Below are 16,103 nucleotides of genomic sequence, written 5' to 3'. Positions count from 1 at the left end.
GCAATTGTGTTTTGATATTTGTAAATGTTATGTTTGATATGGAAATAAATGAATGAATGAATGAATGAATGAATGAATGAATGAATGAATGAATGAATGAATGAATGAATGAATGAATGAATGAATGAATGAATGAATTAAGTAAATTTATGCCAAAATCATAGTAAATTCACTCACAAGAAGTAACTGTCTTTCAGGAAAAAAAAATTGATAATTGATCACCAGGTGTTAACGATTTATGCAGTGCTCTACAACAGCTGGGATTCTGATTGCAAGGAAATAATGACTTCAGACGTGGGATGCCCTGTCTACATGCTCATCTGAGTTATGATTTGCAGAGATTAATGTATATATATATTTTTTTTCCATGTTTTATCATCTGTAGTAAAAAGGAGCCATGGTAACCCAGGACCCAAGCCAGGAGCCTTCTCAGAGGGTACGCCTTCTAGCGGAGCATGGCTCTGCCATCGCTGTAGATCACTCTGTGCCTATCCGCCGCTACTTTAGATCTGGGCAGGAAATGATAAGGATGGTGAGTACTAAAAGGTAGTATCACATCGTTGGTTGAGAATGGTAGGAATTAAGGGCCCTACGGTGCCTCAAACACTATGGCTTCAGTGGCAGCTTAACACCCTTATCATTCTCAACCGACGATATATCATCCCTCTTCAATGAAATCCTGTTCATTGATTGGTCTACATACAATTTTATAATGTCATGTGATCAACCTAACATTGCTACATGATGTTGATGATGTTGAAAGCCAAATGTCGATGGAGATAAGCAGGGTCTTGTGATGTCATTCAAAGTATAGTGTACTATACCATGCTATCAATCCATGGTTTTTCATTGATAGCTTTTATAAAGTGCTATTGGTATTGGCCTCATACTGTAGTCAGCCGATACTGTAGTCATAGACAACTCTATAAACATGATACACGGACGTCCACCTCGATACACTGGTGGTCTGTGCTGCAATGTGTAAACATTTATATTGTAATAATTTATTATTATCTACATGTATTTAGGATTCATTGGATTGATATATATAACAAATGTATGTCTTACACTGCTTTGAGCCATTTATGAAATTTATGCATTCATCACTGACAGAAGTAGAAGTAGTTTTCTTTGGGACTGCTCCCCCTAGAGAATAGCGATGTTGCTGCCACCGTAGAATCCAAACTTCAACCAGGGCCTCTCAGTGCATGGTATATTTGTTTACTATATAATGCAAAGTTTGAATAAGTTGTGGTCAAACAAGTCGTGAATTTTCATCAGAGCGGTGATGTTTTCTTTTGGCCATAATGATGCTATGGTGATACCAGTAAATGCAGTAATGGAAGAATATATTCGATGGAAGAAAATGGGTTGCAAAGGAATTGATGCACTCAGTTAGTATACTACCAATATCAGTGTCTGCTCATGTACCAAATTCATTGTCATCATTCAATGTTTTATCTCCATGCAGGCAAATGTATACTATGAGGAAAATAACTGGGAGAGTGCATTCGTACTGTACTCAAAGTATATGACGTGAGTACTAGTGTTGATGTGTTGATAATCATGAAATATATGGCATTATTCAAATTCTTGATTTTTTTTTCAAATCTTCATTATTACAACATAAAAAAAGCTTTCATGATTTGTAAATAACATTGGACTGAAAAAAATGAAGTGTAAGGTCAGATCAAAAAGTAAATTCACATCATCCAAAGTATGAGAACGCTTAAAACTTCTATTTCATTTACATGAAAAAGAGACATCAAATTTCATATGTTTAGAAAAACAAAATTTGGGGAAAAAAAGACTTTTCTTGTCTTAATCTAAGAGTCTCTGTATGCTGGCCTAAATGCTTTAAGTTATAGGAAACGTACACGCACCTTCAATTTCTAGTCTTCAGAAGCTTGGATTATTTTGTAGCTCTTACAGCTTGGTATCATTCAGTATGTGTCATAATTTCATGATTGCATTTTAATGAATATGGTCAGAGTCTCTCAATACCCAGTCATTTAGTTGACTTGCTGTATTACGTTCTCAGAATTCCTCTTCAAACCCTAAGGGTCGAGACATTGTTAAACATTTTGTCCCTGAAAGTCACTACTTGTTGCATCATATGGATAAATATCTTGGTCATATGACAAGAACCTGCTGTGGTGGTCACTCTGAATGTTGAAGAGGGCAGGGATGTCTGAAAACGGAAAACAATTTCCTTGTGTGCATTGTTGCTGTGCAGTGGCATACGTTTTATCAACCCACATATTCTATCCTTTTACTTTGTGATGAATAGAATATTTGTGGAGAAACTTCCAAAGCACCCAGGTTACAAGGCATCAAGACCGGAAGACCTCAAGAATGCTAGAAAGGTTTGCAAAATTCCCAGGGGGTGTTTCATAAAGCTGTTCGTAAAGTTAAGAACAACTTACGAACGACTGGTGATCAGTTCTGATGTGCTATACTTATATAGCACATCAATGCTCATTCAATAGTTCAGCACAAGAACTGATCACCAGTCGCTCGTAAGTCATTCGTAACTTTACGGACAGCTTCATGAAACAGGGCCCAGAAGTAGCAGCTTTCCTCTGGTAGACAACGCATGAATTCTCCATCAGACGTGATTGTGCTTGAACTTAGCTGGGAATCCTATGAGAAAACAAATTGCAACAATCAAATTGAGATAATGTTAACTTTCTTGGAACACCAACGTTAGATTCTATTCTCTCATTACAAGCTTTGCGATGTACAGATTGTAATAAGAAACAATGAAAGACAGCAAAAGAATAGGTGATTATTCTTTTCTTTTCATGTCAGATTTGAGTTCGATAGGTAGTCTGAAATGAACAAGTAAGCCTTATGTGAAAGCAAGAAATACTATTACTGAATACTAAAACTATTAGAATTAGTCAATATACAATGAAGTAATACTTTTTTCTGGGCTATGCATACACATAGCCATGGCATTCTATATTTGCCATAGTTGACAACAGTCCTGTGATGAAGAGTTAGAAACTGGAGGGAAAAAAAAAACATCACATGGTATTCAAGAATGCCGAAGTTGGAAATGGTTGACGAGAAATCTGGACACATAATTTTCTGCTCGCAAGCTTTTGATATCTTATTGCATTTCCTGATGTGATATACTGTGCTTTACAGTCATGAGTGAAATATTTCAAATGCAAAACTTATCTGAGGTAAGCATGGAACAAATATCTTTATCTCAGAATCTTGGTAGCTTCCATTCACAAGTCTATGCATTGTTTTCACACAGCAAGCAATCATATTCTCTTTCTGCCATAGAATGTGAAGTCGGCATTTCCTAAAGCAGAAGATACCAAGAAGAAACTGCAGGATAAGTATGCCGAGGAGTTCAAGATATGGCAAGCTCAGGAGGTGAGACAGTACTCTTCTTATCCCATGATCTATATGTACACACCAAGCTCTCAGAATATTTCGGAGGTTTTGTCGGACAAGATTCATGACTGGTGCCGTGCATGTTCTTTATTTTGTCTGTTGCTTTATTCTGATACAAATGCAGTTTTAGAGGGTCTTCACAAGATTTAGTTGTGGGGTCACAGTGGCATACTGGAAAAGACTATTGACTTTCAATCAGAGGTCCCAAGCTTAAACTCTGTCAAGTGCCTACATCCTTGGACAAGATATTTCTGTCCATCATGTCCCTCTCAACCCAGGTGTATTAATGAGTACAGTAATGTACTTGACAATGCTAGGGTAATGGAAATGGCAGAGCGTGCGCTTTAGTGCACATATGCAGACCTCAGATACACACAGCTTGAACCCCCGAGTTCATTGACCCTATCTGTCATAAGATAAAAGATTCTTCAAAAATTCATACAAATTCACCGTGCACTACCAAAATCTAATTATCTTTTCCTTGTGTCATTATCAACTTTCCTGCAAGTTTCATCCAAATCTGTTTATAACTTTAATTATTGTCATTAATAGCAGCATTGCAAGTACAGTGCACTCCCATTATAACGAAATGCTCAGGACCGGCCGTTTTCTTTCGTTATAACGAAATTTCGTTATAACCGAACAAATACAATATATAACAAAAACAAGGTAACCACGCATATATCATAATGTTTGTTGAATACTCATCATACACTGCAAAGCTATGTGAAATGGGATGGTACCTTTTTAATTTCGTTTGGACATTACTTTTAAAAGAGAGCATAAAGTTGTTTTTGTCACACATATAAGTCGTATAGAAAATGATAGTTTAGGATTCCGTTACAGTTCGCTATTCCAAAGATTCATTTCTTACTAAAGTTTGTTACTCCAAAAGACTCTTTGTTCCGAAGTTTCGCCATTCCCGAGAATCCGACGGTTTGTTCGCTATTTTGAAACTTCGCTCTTCCGACAATTCGTTATTCCGAAAGTTCCTAATTTAGATATAAATATATTGTTCGTTTTCCGAAGGCTCGTTGATCGGAAAATTAAATGAGTTTCGTCATTCCAAAGGTTTGTAAATGAAAAAAAATGAGAATTTGGTTCACTGTTCCGAAGGTTTTTTTTTTCAATCCGACAATGAAATAAGGTTTGTTATTCTGAAGAAGGTTTGTAAATAAAAAAAAAATTTTTAAATGCGAAAGGTTAGTTATTTCGCAGGTTCGGTTATCTTAAAACGATTATGAAGTTTGCAATTCCCAAGTTTTGTTAGTGGACACACCTTTTTCACCTTTGGATTAACGAAAGTTTTTGTAATGTTCCGATTAACGAAAGTTTAGAATTCCTATCATTTCCTGACTAATGAACCTTCGTAATAAGAACCATATCTCATTGTCTGTTTAACGAACTTTAGTAATAACGAACTGTTTGAATAATGCCAACGGACATTTAGGTGTATAAGAATCTGTGTGTTTTGTAATAAAATACCTTTGGAACAATAAAACGAACCTTGTTTAATTTCAGATTATTGTATTACAATAGTGCAAGTCCTCCTCGGAAACTATGCAGGACACAAGGAGCGAACACGTACACAGTCATGTGAATCGTTCGCCCATGCAGAGATGCTATAAATGCTTATTCCGCTACATATTTTCGGAAGCAATTTGCATTTCGTTATAACGGAGCACATTTCTTTTGTTTTTCTTTGTCAGTGGTGCTCAGAAAAGATTTCGTTATAACGGAAATTTTGCTATAACTGTGTTCGTTATAAGCGAATTTTGTACCACAGACTTCAATGGCGATAATTTTGGGACCAGAAGTTTTACTTCGTTGTAACGAAATTTCGTTATAACCGTGTTCATTATAACGGGAGTGCACTGTAGTAGTTGACCACTGTCTGAAATTTTGTATGGTGAGGCTACATAGGGTTCTGCAGCATATACTTCAGTGCAATCCCGTTATAACAAACATGGCTGTAACAAAATTCTTGTTAAAACAAAGTGAAAATTCAGTTCTCATAATAATCATCTATGTGTATATCTCTTTATATATTTTATTGTTCGGCTATACACAATTTTGATTTAATGACAGAAAACTGCCGATCCTGAAGACTTACTTTGTTACATTAAAAACATGGAAATTGCCTGTACTGCCATACAATTCAGGCCTGTACTCAAGACACCTCCCGTATTACCTCCGCCAAGGGAGGAGGTTATGTTTTCATTACCCTTGGTTTGCCCGTGTGCAAAATAACTCAAAAAGTTGTAAATGGATTTAGATGAAACTTGCAGGAAAGGTTGAGAATGACACTAGAAACAGATGACCAAATTTTGGTAGTGATCCAGAAATTTTTATGGATTTTATGGAGGATTTTCGATATTTGGCAGGTAGGGTCAATGAACTTGGGAATTCAAGCTGCACATTTTTGAGGTTTTCATACGCGCATTAAAGTGCGTGCTATAGTTACTGCTAGGCCGAGGCGCACCTGAAAGTTGATGACATAACAAAAGCCTTCTGAATTGGGAAATCGGGGGACTTTCAGCATGCATACATATGAGGAGAAATCAGCTATATGGAAGAACATGGTCAGTGGTGGAAGAACGAGATCAGTGTTGGAAGAACAGGATCAGTGGTGGAAATGAGCTGCTTGGCAGAGGTCTGCACTCTCAAGAGTGCTTCCCTAGTGTACTTTCTTTTCTCCTTCTGGTGGGATGCAGGAGGAAAGGAGAGTAGAGGAAGCTCGGCGACAGGCAGAGGAAGCCCGGCGCCTCGAGGAGGAGAGGTCTCGCCGGGAGGCGGAGGAGATCGCCCAGGCCGAGGAGGAGAAGCAGCGGCTCGAGGCACAGAACAGGAATGCCCTCGACGAGCAGCAGCGGGAATTAGATGAACAGAAGGCCGCCCTCTATCAGGCCAAGATGGCACAGGAGGCAAGAGACAGGGAGATGGCGGAGAGGATGAAGGTTTGTGGTCGTATGCAGCTCCTTGCTCGAGCAAAAATATGCCTGTTTGTGTTAGATGTAAAGAAGGAAATATATTCTTGAAGGTACCATACTGGACTTAATTTGTTTTAAGTAAAGAAAGTAACTGACATGTAGTATGTGTCCTTGAATGTGTTTCTCTCTCTGGGCATGCAATGTCTGATGACACTGTGTTGTCCTTCTGTGAAACCTGACTATAGTTTGGGTAATGCAAGTCTTTACTTCAAGAGATGCAGGGAAAATTATTTTTTTTTGCAACTGACAACTTTGAAAATTCCAAACACTTTGTTTTCTTATCTCATGATCTAGCAAACTCCAGATGATGCAACAAATTTGTGAAGACTATACATAGGTTTTAAAGTGTCATTGCTGTTGTTTCGTTAAAAAAACTAATATGTCCATCATCAGTAGGTCAATTTGCTGGGTCTGATCACTAATGTGTTTAAATTCATAGATATTTTACTCAATGGCACCTGGTAATGAGCTAGCTTGAAGTCATCTGCTTGAAGTAAGTAAGTGTGAACAACTAGAATCCCCTCGGTGTTAATTCATTGTTAGCTTATGTCAGGAAAACCTCTTCAAAAGCAAGTTATCATAGAAGATTACGAATAATGACTCCATGGGTCTGTTTCTTGAAGCTATCACATCAGAGTCTTTACATAAATCTCAGAATAGTCAAAGTCGCTCATATGTAGCTACATGAGACCTTCAAATCCATTTCATGAAGTCTCTCATAAGTGTGTCTCATGAGCAAAAAAGTCTCTCATGAAATGAACTCCATGATTACCCCTGTGATCCTCCATAATCTTGATGTGTGAAAATCGGCATCATTTTAATGTGTGAAAATTAAAAGTAACCTATCAAAGGGGAATGGAAATTGTCAAGTGATTTTGCTACCATTTGTTGTTACAACCAAACGATACACAGGCAGCTGAGATTAGGCAAGAACAGGAGAGGCAAGCTGAAGCACAGAGAAGGATAGCAGGTAGGAAGAAATTCATATTGGTATGTCTATCGGTGAATGGTCTCAAGTGCGGTGGTACAATATTTCGCACCAGGTGAAAGACGAGCTGTTCAGCTTAACTCAGTTTTTTTCTCATGAATACAGGGTGGCGTCTTTCACCGAATGCGAAATCTTGTTCCACTGCACCGATTGAAATCATTCACTATTTTGTGTTAATCCAACACCTCAGGGCGTTAATGGGCATAGTCCAAGTCAAGGCCTGAGTAGAGCCACTGCTATCTCTCACAGTGAGACCAATGGGAAGCTCCGAGTTTGACGAAGAGCCCTTGGGAGTATATCCGGTGTACGTGCTTGGTTGCATCATCATCATGCACTTTCCAAACCTGCTCAACAGGGTTTGCACATGTAGTCTTGAAACGTGGTATGGCACCTTTCAACAAATGTGATGTGATGACCAATTAGGTAGAAAAAATATTTTTGTTTTTTTAATGTTGTATAATAATACACAACATGTACATAAGGTAGAACAGCAATGCTGTCAAATGATTCCATGCAAAATCCTTGAAATGTTCTACAGGGATTGTAAATAAATGTCATCAAATGTGTAGTACCGTCACATAGATTTGAGAAATGGCACTTATGCTAATACTCATATAACTTTTCTCGTGGGTGCTGCCTGTTCCCTTTGAAACCCAGCAGGTGTTTAAGAGTGATTGCAATAAGTATCACCGAACACTGCCTTGTCAGGGGGCAGAAAGTGTTTGTGAAGTCACTTGCTCAATCCAGCAGATATTCCAATAACATTTCAACTGTTTTCTCTGAGAACCATGATTGAATAATGTAACTGCTGCAAAAATCATACATATTGCTACATTGCTAGCATGCAAAATTAATTATAGATTACTTAAATAGATGATGTATAATTCCACAGTTAATCATACATAAATAATGGGTATATTTTCCGCTAGATCTGGTTGCTTTGTGTTGGATGTCCACATGAAATACTAAAGACAGACAGTTTTGTTTTGTTTTTGTTTGTTTTTTTTGAGGGGGGGGTTGTTTGTTTGTTTTTGTTTTGTTTTTTTGTAAATTAGATATACCCTATTTCTATGTATGTGGAGCATTTTCCAGTGATGGTCATCTGGTCAAAATATGCCAGTCATGCATCCCAAGTCCGTGCCGATGGGTTTGAACCACCATGGGTCAAAGTCATATCTTCACCCTTTTCGTGTGGTGAAAATTCAGATCTCTTCAATAGAGAATGGAATATCACACTCAAATGACTTCATTTTTGTCTTCCACATGACATTGTGAGACTATTTCACCTCTCCTTAACTCCTCCCACCCTCAATACTCACTACAAATAGAAAAAAATACAAAACACTCCTCCTTCCCTCCTCCCACAGGTGCTGTTGTTCCTCCAGCTGTGGCTGCGGGTGCTGCCATGGCAACAGGGCCAGCATCAGCAGGAGGCCTGCCCCCACCTCCCACTTATGATGCGGTCTCCCAGGGGTACGGTATCAGACCCCCCTCCCATGTCTTGCCTTCAGCGCCACCCCCTCAGCCTTCACCAGTCAAGTGAGTCATAGGATTTTTCGGTGGTAGTCTATCATAATCTCTCTGACACAGGATTACTGTGTACTGTATTAGCTGTTATTTTCGTGAGGTTTTCATTTTTGCGAATTTAACAGCATGCAAAAATGTCTCCATGCGCTAGGGTATAGTGCATATACCTCAGCATCGGTGTCATTTCGTGAAAACAACATCTCCCGAAAATAGCAGCGTATACATCATACATTATATATTTGCAATTTTTTACATTTTTCACAAATTTACCGAGTCTTGTGCACTTCATGAATTTAAACAACACAAAAAAAAAGATATTAACTCTGATCCCAATATGTTTGCATAGCAGTTACAAAACAACACATGCTTGTGTCTAAATCATGTTTGCGCATGCAATAGTGCTTTTTAACTAGTACAAGTTCCATGAATGTCTGCTTCCTTCGAATCATCTTGGAATTACTTCAGGAATTCATCAGAGTATCAGCAATTATCAACCCTTTTTCGATAACAACCCTTACTTCCCTCTGTAGCTCGATATAATATGAAAAATATATTCTTCTGCTAAATCCTGTGACAATATCTTCATTCCTTCATTCATTTAGTTATTTTTTTCCATCTCCAGCAGAAACGCACAAATACAAAGTTTTACAGGATATAAATGCCTATATTAACCCATTGAGGACGAGTCCCGAGTATGCTCGGACAAGTGTCCATGGGAAATGCGTGTTGTAGCAAAATCAGCCCATCCTCAACGGGTTGACATTAGAATGTACAGTAAATAAAAGTATGCAATTAATGAAGAAGGTAGAAACATTTAATAATAGTGCATTATATGAATTTAGTATCTTTTTCACATAATTGTGCCCCACACACACAAAAACAAAGAATCAATTTTGGCAATATTAGCTGTTTTATGTAAATGCACAAAATTTACATCCTCTGTCGATCTTGTCCTCAGTACCCCATTGCCAACAGTTGACAGGTCGTTGAAGGTGGACCGGTCCACCAAGCCCTCAGGAATGCTTGGCATCGCCTCCACGACAGCCAACAAGTACGGCCTGCGTGACCTGTTCATCCCCGAGAACACCATGCAGAAGTTCCTGACGCTCGCCCACAACAACACCGTGCGCAACCTGGAGACCTGCGGCATTCTAGCAGGATCGCTGGTGAGCTCGTGATGCATCTTTGCAGGCATTTTTTTGTGGGTTTTTTTTTGCATAACTTTTAGGCGAAGAAAAAAATCTTATTGAGAGACAAGTGCCACTGTCCACTGCAATTTCTTGCATGACTAGTCAGATTGACTACTATCATCCTCATTCCATTTCACCATCAAGAAGATGACCACTGTGTCAATAGGATGACTAGGGATGGACTTGTAACATATGACAGCAAAGCATGACATGTCTTAACCTTTGCCCCGTTGTAAGGGTTTTGAATAAGAGCTAAAATGAGGTGGTTAAAATTATCTTTGTTGTTGTAGTTACTGCAGGTTTGGCATTCATTTCCAATGTAATGCAAGTGTTATTTGTTACATACGGTCTAGTCTTTAAAGATTGGAAACAGAGCAAATCAAAAAAATAAACAAGCACAAATTACGAGAAAGCGTTTTTCATAGAAGCAAAACATAACATACAACCTCACAGTGAAGTTTCCCCTTCTCTGTATCATAAACATCTGAAATGCAACAGTCAGTGGGACTATATCCTAGCAATAGATCATTTTTCTGACGTATTTGTTTGATGCCTGACATTAAATAGCCTATGTTTAAAAGTGGTAAACTGTAGTTCATATGTTTGGAGTTTATACACACCTAACTAAGTCATGATAACATCATTTATGAATACTATACATGAAGGTTTTATGCAGTCGATATTTCTGTTTTTCCTCACTATGTTTTGACATAAATTTCAAGGAGTAGTCACAATGATTGTGCATGCAACTCCTAATGATTTTACTAATGAAGGGCAGTGTTTCACAATGCTTTCAGTTGCACGTATCTGATTAACTTGATGACTCTGTATGTTTACAGATGAAGCCACCAAAAAAAATTGCATTCAATAGAAATTAAGTGTTTTTAAAAATGTGAACAGTTGTCACTCATTTTTCCTGCTTTATTAGTCAGTAGCTTGTGAATAAATCAGTTAGGAATGCTTTTAAAGGCATACAATCGTGGCGAGTGGTTTGTGCGGCACGGAGACGAAAGCAACATGCTGCCTCCCCCATTCTGTATCAAATGTAGTGACCCCGAATGAGAATAGCGCTAGCTCAATGGGTCAGCGAACAACACTCTAAACTACAAGAGTTCTGTGCTACAAATCTCCTGACCCAAAATGGCTGTCCGAGCGAGCCACGAGAGCTTCCGAATGGACGCACACTCTCAGTGCGCATGGGCATGAAGAGAGGCCAAAAGAGCCACGCGTCTTCTGGCCTCTCTCCTCCAATCGCCGCAGCTCGCGGTCACAATGTTTGTGTATGATGCGTACACACACACGCACACACACACACTTGTCTCAGTGACAGCATTGTCCCACACGTTCATGGATATAGCACCGAGTCTGGCATTGCGCAATTGCATGCACAAACTTCGGTCGTTCGGAGTTTACGTACCATTAGGGATTAATAGTGTGATGATATTTGTCCGTAGATGAAGTGACAGCACAAGTTGCTGCAGCTATTTTAATTTTATTACACCACTCAGTCAGGATAGTGGAACAAAATTAAATGAGCCACTACAAGCTCTGCCTTTCTAACTCCCAAGTTCTTTGATTCATCATCTTGACAGGCTCGCAACGCCTTCACCATCACCCACATCATCGTGCCCAAGCAGACATCGACATCGGATTCGTGTACGGCTCTAAACGAGGAGGACATCTTTGACTTTGTGGACAACAATGCTCTCATCACGCTAGGCTGGATCCATGTGAGTGGAAGAGGCCAGACTGTTTCCTCTCAATTTTTCCCCCCTTTTATTTTTTATTTTTGCTTCCTTCCCATGTCCTTCACTTTTCTTCCAGCAAAATGATTATTTTTAGTTTTTAACGTTACAGTACCCTACTTTGTTTAAAAACATTTTGATATAGGAACATGGACATTCAAAAAAAAAAAGAGATGTGTCATATAGTCATGTGAATCACAACCATGACTATGCTTGAAAATGATAGCTATACACTCTTTATGAACATTCGTTATATATTTCGTATTCTGCTATGCAACAGGAATGTAAATAAATCAATAAATTACTGAAGAATTGGAATTTATGGCAGAAACTACACGTACATTGCAACACTTTTTTTTTCGCTCGATATTGTCCATAAGTAAAAAAGAATTGAATGTGGATAGAGTGACTAAATGCAATTCCCAGGGATCAGTAATGCTTACAGGTGACTTCTGTGGCTCATTCCAGATAAAAATTATAAGGAACAGAGTATCATCAGGCATTCTGGCTCCCATTCCTCACACCCACCCACTTCCATTAAAAAAACAACAACAACACACACACATACGCAAATATACGTACAAACATAAACAAAACACATAGACACAAAACACACACCCACAGTATTTTATCCTTTTTCTGATCTTCACATGTGGCGGGCATTCAAGCTCTCATCTTGCCACTGAATACCTATATTTTGGGGGAATTGATTGTTCATTACAGGTGGATAGCTGTGACATCATTTCACAAATAGTATATCATGGCATGTTAAACATGCCAGGTTTCTAAAAAAGTTTCAAATACATATAATTACGTGAAGCTCTTTCAACCAATCACTAGAGAATAAATTTTTCATCCCAAAATATATCAATTGGTATGAACTTGAATATGCTCCCTTTACCAACGTTCACTCCGTTTTTCCCGCAGACACACCCGACTCAGACGGCCTTCATGTCCAGCGTAGACCTCCACACCCACTGCCCCTATCAGCTCATGATGCCAGAAGCCATAGCTATTGTGTGTGCACCATCCCACAATGAGTGAGTAACCATCTTGCCGAGGTGGTAGACAAATCTGCTTTGATTTAATTGAACATGACAGGTGGTAATTTTTAGGCATAACTGTGTGGGCCATTTTACAATCATTAAGTAACCGCATTTCTCTGAGAAGTCCATTTTCGTGTTCAACTTTAGAAATTAAGATGTCATATATAAAGACCCTGTAAAATGGGGATTCAAGGGGTGGGAAAGCTTGCCCAGTTTAGATATATTCGAAAATCCCTGTAAGGAATTGTTTATACCACTGATCTCCATGTAAGTACACTCACAGCCGCAGAATCTTGACTGGAGTCAACCATTGCCAATGAGCGTATTCATCCATACAATGTGTTCGCTGACCACTGCTTTTTGTGGTTTTCATGTACACCCCAGTGGGCAGGGAATTAATTAGACCTCCCCCCCCCCCCCCCCCCCCCCTTAAATCTCATGCTAAGGGGTCTTTAATGTGATTAGGTACAAATAGAATATGGCATATTGTGCACCAAGTGATTACTCATTTCTGCTAGATAATATTTCTCCAAGCCCGGTGTTTTGTCACAAAAGTAAAATATGATGCTTCACATGTTGATGTGTGTGAAAAAAGTCTTGAATTATTCTTGCTGCTATATAGCCATGAAAGTGATAGTATTCAAGATAGTTTCCAGAAATTTGGGGCTGTGCATTTACTCCTTGTGGTTAAAAGCTGTAAGTGTAGATTATGATGTTGTGCCAGTTTAAACCCATCCACAAAGCACAATGCATTTTATGTTGAGGGTAGTGTTTAATACAAATTTCTTGCATATTCCTGCTGATTCCTGCATGGCTTTCATTTACCCTGGTAGTAGCTAAAATTGGTCAAGTTGAGTTTTTGCTTTTGCAGAGAGTACAACTTTTCCCCATGTTGGACGGAAGTTGTATGTTCCACACAAGGGACCCAGCATTTTCTCTCTGTACAGAGAGGGAAAAGAGACTGCTTGCACCATATTTATTATCCACATATTCTAATGGAATTGGAAATGGGACCTTGGATGTTTAAATCAGATGCCCCACCTATTTTCCCGACACCCTCACTCTTGTAACAAAGAATTAGATTGATGGATCCCAAAGTTTTATTAAAGTTTCACTCCTCTGTTTTTATTCAAGTGTTCCTCATGCGTATCACAATGTCAAGTTTTCTACAACAATTGCTTTAAAAACTTGTGATGTTGCTGCTGTGTTAACCCACACACAGAGCCAGTCTAACAAACTGGAGGCAAATAATGTGATTGTAGAATATCCATGGTAGCCATCATTTCTCTTTTAGCTTGATTACCCAGGAAGAAAGCTACATGAGTACCTGTAAAATATTTGTTTTCTGTCTCAAACATAGTTCCTAGTAGTAAAAAAAAAAGATGATAATAATGATAGTAATAATAATAATAATAATGTGTTGAGAAAATTAGCCAGTCAGTGAATGGCATTTGGCAGATACCGGTATTACCAAACAGCATTCTGTCATGCACACGTTCATTGACTGCGATGTTGGGATAAAGGGATGATTGAAGAGAGAATTTTTTTCTACTGACTAAAGACAATACAGTCTGGCAGGAGGGTGGGTATACATAGCATTTCTTCCTAGTTTTAAAAGGAAATGACAAAATCTCTGAAACAGTGACTGTCATAGTTATGTGCTGTATGTCTCATGTAAAGAACAAGACGCAAAATAGCACTCCCCCCAAAAAAAAAACAACAAACAAACAAACAAACAATCAATCAGGCAAAAATCAGCCAGATTGACAAAACACCTACCCAAACACACACACTCACACACACACACACACACACACACACACACACACACATAATTTCTGTCCTCAAATCCTATTTCTCCTCCCCTTCAACCACAGGACCGGCTTTTTCTCTCTGACGCCAGACCATGGTCTCAACTTCATCGCCAAGTGCACACTGAAGGGCTTCCACCCACACCCATCGCATCCCCCGATCTACGAGGAGGGGGCCCACTGCAAGCTGAGCAACAACATCCCATCTATCAAAATTGCCGACCTTCGATAGACGAGCAGGATTATTCCTAATGGGAGGCGCTGCACGGGGGGAGCTGTTGTGGAGCTCACAAGAGACTTGACATGGCTTCGCCAATGGATCGATGCTGCTCCAAGACAGATAGTCCAGTGCATTTGATGTCCCTGTAAACATTTTTATTAGGATGGGGTGTCAGTGCGAGGAAGTATTCTGTAAACAAGTTGAAATCCTTGGAAAACTCATCAAGAAGCTGCATGCCATCACTCAAGATTTCTGCTCATGACATTTTCATACTTAAGAAGTCATTAAGACCCAAGTCATCAGGAAATTCTTAGCTTAAAACTTATTGATTATTTGCTCCTTTCCTCATGCTGGTATGTTGTATATGTAGAGTTAAGACAGACATTGATTTTTTCAAAGTCAAATGAGTTTGTCTGTTTTGATCCCAATGACAATTTGCCTAAGGACATCGCAAAGATTATTTTACATTTGAGTCAAGTTTTAGAGTTCGCCAAATGGATTACCTGTTGCAGATGACATAAGAAAGCTGGCCTTTATTCTCTAACGCCCTGGTGAACATGCAATGAAAATTTTTACAGGGGATGGGATGATGGATTTTTAGCATACTTTCCCTTCTGATTGTATCACAAAGTAAGGTGTCCGTGGTATAAGTTGTAAACCCTCTTATGTATTCCCCCAAAGTCATCTTGATACTAGCAAAACATCAACTGAACACATGAGCTGGCATTAATATTGCTTGTACCACATCGTCGGATCAGACTGATTGTCATTGTCCCCGCCGTACGAGTTCGAGCAGGGGACTATGAAACGGGCTCCGTACGTGTGTGTGTCCGTGTGTCCGTCCGTCCGTCCGTCCGTGTGTCCGTCCGTCCGTCCGTCCGTGTGTCCGTGTGTGCGTCCGTGTGTGATCAAAATCTTCAATTTGCTACTTCTCTGTCATTTATGAGCCAATTTTGATTCTGTTTGCTTTATATGATAGCACTACATGGGAGCTTTGAAACTTCTACACAGAATTTCAGTCGTGACCTTTGACCTTGACCTTTGACCTATATTGTACATTTTGCTACAAAATGCTACTCCTTCGCCATTTCTAACCCGATTTCGATTCCGTTTGCTTTATGTGATGGCACTAGGTGAGGGCTTCAAAACTTCTACACAGAATTTTGACCTTTGAC

At 39.1% G+C, this 16,103-nt stretch overlaps 1 protein-coding gene across 1 annotated transcript; it reads left to right on the top strand.

Moving 5' to 3' along the window:
- Positions 1-394: 394 nt before the first annotated feature.
- LOC139720697 (STAM-binding protein-like A) lies at positions 395-15,453 on the top strand. The gene is made up of 11 exons (XM_071632051.1): positions 395-532; positions 1,472-1,536; positions 2,291-2,366; positions 3,298-3,390; positions 6,126-6,368; positions 7,314-7,371; positions 8,757-8,928; positions 9,875-10,082; positions 11,699-11,836; positions 12,779-12,891; positions 14,775-15,453. Exons 1-11 carry the CDS (start codon positions 398-400, stop codon positions 14,938-14,940), a joined length of 1,467 nt encoding a protein of 488 aa, XP_071488152.1. The 5' UTR covers positions 395-397; the 3' UTR covers positions 14,941-15,453.
- Positions 15,454-16,103: the final 650 nt, after the last annotated feature.

Source organism: Diadema antillarum, unplaced genomic scaffold (assembly GCF_040938485.1).
Source record: "Diadema antillarum isolate AM-2024a unplaced genomic scaffold, OU_Dant_1.0 scf00000132, whole genome shotgun sequence".
Classification (NCBI taxonomy): Eukaryota; Metazoa; Echinodermata; class Echinoidea; order Diadematoida; family Diadematidae; genus Diadema; species Diadema antillarum.
The sequence above is the reverse complement of the archived record's forward strand: the minus strand, read 5'-3'. Positions and strand labels throughout refer to the sequence as shown.

Excerpts from the sequence above, each read along its gene's own strand:
- LOC139720697 (XM_071632051.1), top strand. The coding sequence starts at position 398 with ATGGTAACCCAGGACCCAAGCCAGGAGCCTTCTCAGAGGGTACGCCTT. Across the intron at positions 10,083-11,698 it reads GCATTCTAGCAGGATCGCTG|GCTCGCAACGCCTTCACCAT; the intron begins GTGAGCTCGTGA and ends TCATCTTGACAG. Across the intron at positions 11,837-12,778 it reads TCACGCTAGGCTGGATCCAT|ACACACCCGACTCAGACGGC; the intron begins GTGAGTGGAAGA and ends TTTTTCCCGCAG.